The sequence below is a fragment of the Aptenodytes forsteri genome, unplaced genomic scaffold (genome assembly GCF_000699145.1).
Source record: "Aptenodytes forsteri isolate BGI_AS27 unplaced genomic scaffold, ASM69914v1 Scaffold69, whole genome shotgun sequence".
Lineage (NCBI taxonomy): Eukaryota > Metazoa > Chordata > Aves > Sphenisciformes > Spheniscidae > Aptenodytes > Aptenodytes forsteri.
The window spans coordinates 1,835,895-1,844,301 of NW_008795885.1; the positions used below are offsets into that span (position 1 = coordinate 1,835,895).

Here is an 8,407-nt window from a genome sequence, read left to right on the forward strand (position 1 = left end):
AGTTCCCTGTTCAGCCAAGCTGGTCTTCTGCCCAGCTTGCTTGATTTTTGACACAATGGAATTGCCTGTTCCTGTGCTTTTACGTAGTAGAGAATTCCATTTTAATTCTGTTTTTTTGAATAATGAGACAAAAAAGGTCCTTAAAACCTGTTTAACTCTTTCAGGCGATAATATCAAGCATTTTGATTTGTATAACTGCCTGGCAGCCTTGTAATTTAATCAGATCTTGAATATTTTGACTTGTCATCTGAGCCTTTCATAGTCCATAGATGTCAAAACAGCTATTTTTTTGACTACTAATGTTTGAGTTTTTTAAACTATTTTTTAACTAATTTTTTAACTATTAGTGTGGCGGAGTTTGGACTATAATTTGATTATGACTTGTGTAATTGTGTTTCTTCTCTTGCAGGAAACACCGCGTTACATGACTGTGCGGAATCTGGAAGTTTGGAGATCATGAAGATGCTTCTCAAGTATTGTGCTAAAATGGAAAAGGACGGTTATGGAATGACTCCCCTTCTGTCAGCTAGTGTGACAGGCCACACAAATATCGTGGACTTTCTGACCCAGCATGTACAGACCAGTAAGGCTGAGCGCATAAACGCTCTGGAACTTCTAGGAGCAACATTTGTGGACAAAAAGAGAGATCTGCTTGGTGCTTTGAAATACTGGAAGCGAGCTATGGAAATGAGATACAGTGATAGGACTAATATCCTGAGCAAGCCTGTGCCACAAACACTAATTATGGCGTATGATTATGCTAAAGAGGTAAACAGCTCAGAAGAGCTAGAAAATCTTATTGCAGACCCTGATGAAATGAGAATGCAAGCACTATTAATTAGAGAACGTATTCTTGGCCCTTCTCACCCAGATACATCCTATTATATTAGATACAGAGGTGCTGTCTATGCAGACTCTGGAAACTTCAAGCGTTGCATCAACTTATGGAAATATGCTTTGGACATGCAGCAGAGCAATCTTGATCCACTGAGCCCTATGACAGCCAGCAGTTTACTATCATTTGCTGAACTTTTCTCCTTCATGCTGCAGGATAGGGCAAAAGGCCTGCTAGGCACTACTGTCACATTTGATGATCTCATGGGTATACTGTGCAAAAGCGTTCTTGAAATAGAAAGGGCCATGAAACAAACCCAGTGTCCTCCTGATCCAATACAGCTGAACAAAGCCCTTTCCATCATTTTGCATTTAATTTGCTTGTTGGAGAAAGTACCTTGCAGCTCAGAACAGGAGCATTTTAAGAAACAGACTATTTACAAGTTTCTTAAGCTTCAGCCTAGAGGGAAGAATAACTTCAGTCCACTTCACCTTGCTGTTGACAATAATACTACATGTGTGGGTCGCTACCCAGTTTGTAAATTCCCCTCTCTACAAGTTACTGCTATCCTGGTGGAATGTGGTGCTGATGTAAATGTCAGAGACTCTGATAACAACAGTCCATTACACATTGCTGCACTGAACAACCATCCAGACATCATGAATCTTCTTATCAAGTCAGGTTCACACTTTGATGCCACAAACTCGCATAAACAAACTGCTAGTGATTTGCTGGATGAGAAGGAAATAGCAAAAAATTTAATCCAACCCATAAATCATACTACATTGCAGTGTCTTGCTGCTCGTGTAATAGTGAATCATAACATATACTACGCAGGGCACATCCCTGAAAAACTAGAGAACTTTGTTTTGCTCCATAGATGATAGTGTGGAGTCCCAGAGTACTGTTTTTGAAGCACGACTTGGTGACGATATTTTCCTTGAGCACTGTTGTGATACACCAGCGATCCCTTAGCTTGCTCCATCTTGCTCTCAGTGGCTAAAGCATTGTTAGCATCAGATCTGCAGAGTTGGTTACCCAGTATTTAATATGAATATGCCATATAATATATTTTGTGGATTATTTAGAAATGTAATGCCATATTTAGACTCTTAAAATTGTCTGCCAAAGGCTTGTCTATTCTGGTCTTATTTGCCTGTTGGGTGTTTGGGACTGAGTTGAGTATTTTCCACTGATGTCTTTTTACTATAACTGTTAAGTGGATTTTATACAGTTGGAAGGTCATCCTTTTTTGGTTTGCTTGAGCATTTCTACTCTTACTCTATTGTTTTTCTATGGACTCATTGCTAAACTGTACAAGTTGTATGGACTTGTTAACATTTGCAACTACCATAAGTGCTTTTATCTTCTCTATGCACTGGCTTAAACATGACTGTTGTGTGTGAGCATATTTCTATGCAGCACTTGGCCAATTTCAACTTAAATGCCAATTTTGTTTTGCAGTTTGTTTGGAGCTCTTTTGAGAATGCTGTCTTCATAGCATGATGAATTTTGGAGTTACTTATCAGCTCTCCAAACTTGGGTTTGACTTTTTTGACTGCTGTAACTGAGGTTGCTTTCCTTTTGATCTTCTGGAAATTTGTCCTAAACTTGGGAGAAGAAAATCTCGCTTTTTCTCATCGTAGTCCACTTGAACTTTAAATCTGAAAATCGTTTTGTTGCATTGTGCGGTTAGGGGAAGAGTCCTCATTATGTACAACTGACACCTTCCCCTTTGCACTAACGTCTTGCTTGTGCTGGTTGTGTGACTAGATGTGAAGTTTGCTCAAAGTTTAACCTCAAACTTAATGATACACTTTAATGAGAAATAGATCAAATGTATGCTGTAGTTTAAAATCTACAAATCAACTTTAGCTACAAAAGAAACTAAAGCATGTTGGTGGCATGATGCTTATCAGTCCAGATCTAGACGTCATCTAATATAGTAAATATCTGTATGCCAGGGTATTGGAAGTTCTATAGCAGTGTCCTTTTTTCTTCATTTTAAGTATCTTTATAAATACTTGCATGGATTTTTCATCTCTACTATGTCAGCTGTACTTAACAAAAAGCGGAAGTTCTGTTGTGTATATAGCTCCTAATTAAAGTACCTATTTTTATAATATTTGCACAACAGCTTAGCTTTTACAACAGAAAGGGCTCTTTTGACTTGATAAGAAATCTATAAATGAAGATCATAAATGTGAGTGCGATTCAGGTAATTAATATAATTCAGCACTTTACTGTTGATTAATAGTAGAATTTATTATGGCACATTAGCCCTGCAAATGTCTTAAAGTGAAATTCATTTCTGTTGGATAGAATACAGTTTACTTGCAAGTTTAGTGGTCTAGCATATTGGATTTTTTTGACTTGATGTTTCATTTCAGTGGTGGGCAGTAAGTGTACCTATGGGCTTCTTGCTCCAGAAATTCAACAAGGTGATTTAGGCCTTTGTCAGTGATAGAGATATTTAGAAGCCAAATTAATTAGATAAAGGTAAAGTTGTTTTAGGAGGGTCTTTTTTAATACTTAATTTTAAGTTGATGTCAGAACATTTTTGTCATTTGTGAATTAAGTTGAGGAAGAATGTGTCTTGGGAGCATATAAGAACAGTTCTTCCTTGCTTTTGGGCTGTTTTGGTGTTCTGTTAGTGTACAGCGTGGTGCCTACTAGCTTAGCCATTCTTGGAAAAAATATGGGGATGTTTTTAAACAAAGGTATGTTGAAAGCAGTGCTGTTTGTGTATTGCCACTTTCAGACTCTGTATTTTGAAGCAACTTTCACCTGTTTGTCCCATGCCATGTCTACATTGTATGAAATGATGAGAATGAGGAAACCCTGTTAGTTTCTCTTGCAAATACACAGGAGTAAAATTCTATTCAATTGGCTGAATTTCTCTGATTTGTAATGATTAAAACACGTGCCACCCAAGTTGTCATTTGTGAGAACATGTAGTTTGATTTTTTTAAAAAATTCTTTGGGTTTTTTTATGCTTTTCTACTACTCTTTAAGTAGGGATAACCAACAAATCACACCGTGCTGGAAATGATCCACATTATATTTCAAGTCATAAAAATAATTCTTTTTCTATAGGTCACACAGAAAGGGATTTTTTGAGTTTTATACTCTGGAATCTGTACTGCTCTTTAGTGGGTTTAGTTTAAATTTCTGTCTTTATAACTGTCGAATATCCTGTTTAAAATTAGTTGGACGTTATTGGTCCAGAAATATAATTGGAAATACAACAATTGTTAATTGCTAGCAAATTTTTGAATGGAAAACATTCCCAAAAGGTCACACAGAAAGGGATTTTTTGAGTTTTATACTCTGGAATCTGTACTGCTCTTTAGTGGGTTTAGTTTAAATTTCTGTCTTTATAACTGTCGAATATCCTGTTTAAAATTAGTTGGACGTTATTGGTCCAGAAATATAATTGGAAATACAACAATTGTTAATTGCTAGCAAATTTTTGAATGGAAAACATTCCCAAAAGAGAAAGCATATCACTATTAAGTAAATGTAAATCTAGTGAAAATTGCTACAAGGAAGGCTTATTCTGTTAGCTACTCTTTAAAAACAAACCAATTTAATAGGATGTACTGAGTTATTGTATGTAGTTCTGTCTAAATACCTACCAATGTGCATCAGTCCTAAAGACTGTCACCTCCATGCGGAATTGTAATTTTTCATGGTGATGAGGTTATCTGCCGAACTCTTACCTTGCCAGAGTAAGGTAAGGACTTATGTGTTCAGGTGGATGAGTTCATGCATTTAATACCACTTTCCATTTAGCCCTGTATGTTTACATTACCCTGTTTAATTTTTCTTAATTTTAAAACAAATTGGTACAGAGCCTATGCTGCGTAATGTGTTAGGTCTTAGTTCAGGATTTGCTGATTGGGAGGGAGGGTTGGGACAGCAGGCCCTGTCTGAGATGCATGTGCCACTAAGGCGTGTGCTAATGAGTAGTAGCAGTTTTGCCCCCTCGGCCCAGTTTTGTCTCCACTTCTATATAGATACCAACTTTCTGGACCAGATTTTTTTTTTAATTCTTACTCTTGTTACTATTTAGAGGTGGGAATAAGATTATTTTAGTGAAACATGTTGATGCTAAATGCAGTAGTGTTGCTAGCTGGACTCAAACTGTGGTAATGCAAGGAACTAAAGAGCATTCAGAACACAAAGAATTGTTTTATTTTTGTCATATTTTTCACTCATTCTTTTCCTGTTCTTCTCTTTTCTTTCTATTTGGGCTTTTTCTTCTGATGAAATGTATTGCTCCTGAGCTACCGACGCAGAAAAATGTTGAGAACACTGTGGACAAAATTGTATGCCCTGCAGGGGTGATTAAAATTGATTAAATAATTTACAGGTATGGCTCCCTAGAGAAAAGACACTGATACCTCCTTGCTTGTTGACACCTCTGAAATTCTATTTTTTGGGGTAGGGGATAAATGCTCAAAGCATTTTTTCTTCTAATAATCTTGGGTTTCAAGTGAAAACTGAAATACTTCAACCAGGAAGATGAAGAGTATTCTCATAAAAAAAAAAAAAAAAAAAAAAAAAAAAAAAAATAAATGCTTTTCTTACCAAATTCTAAAATTGTATTCCTATTTTTGTATCACTTATGCTGGTAACAAGATTCCAGCTGTCTGTGGTGTCTGTTCTGTTTGTTAAGTGCAGTGTAAAGACACTTTCTGCAATGCAAGGCAACAGTGTGGTTAGTTTCCCATACATACTTTACAACAGTCCCTGGGTAGGAAGTAATTTTGTGTATTTCCCAAGTCCCCAAAGAGCTCTCTTCTAACAACTGTTTTGCAACTGGTTAAAATTAACCTCTTTCCATTTTTACAAAACACTACTTCAAAAAAGGAATAGAGTGCTATAGCAAAATCCTTACAGGAGGATTTATAAAAAGATAAAAGCCTTATGAGCTAAAAATGTGCCTCTCCTTAGTTTTATATCAACTGCAAGGTGACAGTGGCAGGATACGACTGCTCTTGAAATAGCTTCCTCATGCTTTGAAATATAGAGTGGAATGCCTGTTATATTCTAAAATGTTGACAAACCTGAGTAAGTAGACTAAACACTAATTTCTGTCTTCTGTGACTACAGTGAAGTCAACTGGTATTTAATGCTTCAAAGTAATTTTGGGGAAACTGATGGGAGATATACTAGACTGCTCATATCTCTTGGCTTTGAGTGTGAAAGTAACTGTTGACCCCTCAGTGAGGGCAGAATGAAAAGCTATTGTTGGTTTGGTTTTAACTAACGTGTTTATGTTCCATTCTATCACAAAGACTTCCTATGCAGGGCTAGCTCTGTGTATGGAAATATTGCCGTTTCTTTTTTACGTGAAGTAATTTAGCTTTAACAGTAATGTAAAAAAGGAGTAACAAGCATATTTCTCGGCTCTTACTCTTTAGGCTCCAAATGCAGATTACATTAAAAATATGTTTTGGAGAACACCTGTCTGAGTCTATGTATCTCTTTCCTTTAGGGTTACTGCAATACTGGTTGGTATAAATAGTTCAATATGAATGCTGCAGCTTTAGACTTCGATCTTCATGTCATTAAGAATTGTACCTTAAACAAAATGTCATGTTTCATTCTCTTTCTTTCTGTGAAGTGGTGGTCCAGCCAAGCCTTTAAATTCTGGTAGCGGGTAATAGTAAAGAAAAGGCTTAAACTGCATGATACAGGAGGCATTATTTTCCCAGTTTCTAGAAAATGCAGTTAGTTGTGCTATTAACTCTGTGAAAACATAGTAGTTTTAGTTTATCGCATAAAAGTAGTTAGCAAGACCTCGTAAGAAGTAAGCAACAGACACTTTTTCAAGAAAGTTGCACAAATTAGTTTTCTGCTTAAAGCTTTTGAAGTCTCTTCTCTATTGCATGGGCAATTTTAAAAAATAGAGGAATAGAATGCTCGAAGGGTGAGAGAAGTATGAGAAGATCCTTATTAAAGGCAGCTATAGAATGGAAGACTTTGAAGAACATTGCCATTGTAATTTCAAACAATCTTTATAGTTAGGCACAATAGTCACAATCCTATACTTAAAGGCAGCGTACACTTCAGAGAGCTGAAATTTTAGGTTTAGGCCTAATCAGTAACAAACAGCATCAAAAAAGGTGAGGTTCTGGATGAGGAAGACTGATCCAGAGCTTTCACAGCAAGATAATTGTCACACAGATGGCTTTAATGAATTGAATATAGATTCTCCTAATTGGGAAAGGGAAGAACCGGAAAGGATCATTTACATCGTTACTCATCTCTCTGCAGTTGCAGATGATGAAAGATGTTTTTGTCTAGACGTGTCTGCTGGTTACCTAAGCTGTATACCCATGCAAAAATGCTTCTTGGCAGTAGCAAATGCTGTCTGTCAGTTGAAGACCAAAACTCACTGTACAAAGTAGCACAGGAAGAGGGCAAAAGAGGTCAGGTGTATGGTATGTTACTCTGGCAAAGGCAATACATTTGTTTGTTTCCCACGTAATATCCAGAGGGCCATATACCATCCACAGTGAAAAGCGGAAAGCCCTTCCCCCTCCCACCAAATCAAAGCCTTACCTTGCAGTTGATCTCCAACATTCAGAAAAATTGAGGAGAGAGTTTCTATACTCGGAAGTTATGGACAACAATGTTGAATTATGCACAAAGGAGGAAAAAGAATTGCTTTCTGGTCCCTACAAGTGCCCGTCACAAGCCAGTGAGTGTGAGGCTGTGATGTAAATGGCAACCACGTCTCCCATCAGATCATAACACATGTGGGTTCCTATCTGAAGTTCAAAGGGTTGCTTCCATCATATCTCCTGAAGATTTATCAAGTCTTAAGTTCCTTGCCAAATTTCTGTTTAGAAGGTTATTTGGAACTCCAGTCCTTCAGTAATTAGGAACTTAATTCCATTTGATATTTATTTTTTTCCACAGTTTTGTATGTTTAATCTTTTCATAGTTTCAGCACTTGTCGGTCCTTCAGACAGAGTTATCCTCTCTCAACCTTCATGTGGTTACGCTAAACCAACCAAACAAAAAAACCCCAAGCTGTAAGGCTGAACAAAGAACAGAGAACAATCCAGAGTCAAGTAAGCTGACCTAATGGTTCAGTTCCCCCTTTTCCCCTCCCTTGCTTCTCTGTTACAAAAAAAAAAAAAAGGAATTACTGATTCATTAAACTTTTTTCTGCTGAACCTGCAATTTAACTTGCCAATTCCTTCCTTGTTACAATGGGAGTGTTTTTTTACAGTAAACAGAGTCAATTGTTTTCTCTTCAGATACTTTAGCTTCTATTGTCCTATTCTAATATTTGTTAGATGCCATTTTGTTCTAGTCACACACAGCATTATCTTAACCGGAAAGTGAGGCAAAATGTTCAGTGGATGAGCCAGACTTGGATTATTTATTTCCATCCCATACTTTCGGAGTAGTAAACTTGCTTTTTCTCCTTTTCTTTCTTTTTGCATGTGTGGCTACCAGGCTTGCACTATACTTTCATTTGCTAGCCTTTAAGACAGAGTCCTCCTAAGCTGCCTGTACTCTTTCTCTGTTCCTTCTGGCTTTGCTGGTTGA

General features: G+C 37.0%; 1 protein-coding gene across 2 annotated transcripts in view; it reads left to right on the forward strand.

Moving 5' to 3' along the window:
- The window catches only part of FEM1C (fem-1 homolog C), a 19,243-nt gene extending 12,937 nt beyond the window's left edge, over positions 1 to 6,306 (forward strand). Inside the window, exons 2-3 of one of the 2 annotated variants that reach the window (XM_009284165.2) lie at positions 410 to 4,131; positions 4,332 to 6,306. In XM_009284165.2, the coding sequence (XP_009282440.1) occupies positions 410 to 1,719 (1,310 nt within the window). In that variant the 3' untranslated portion in view covers positions 1,720 to 4,131; positions 4,332 to 6,306. Of the gene's footprint in view, positions 1 to 409 lie in introns of both variants that reach the window. The other variant, XM_009284164.2, reaches the window with a different exon arrangement.
- The last annotated feature ends 2,101 nt before the right edge of the window (positions 6,307 to 8,407 follow it).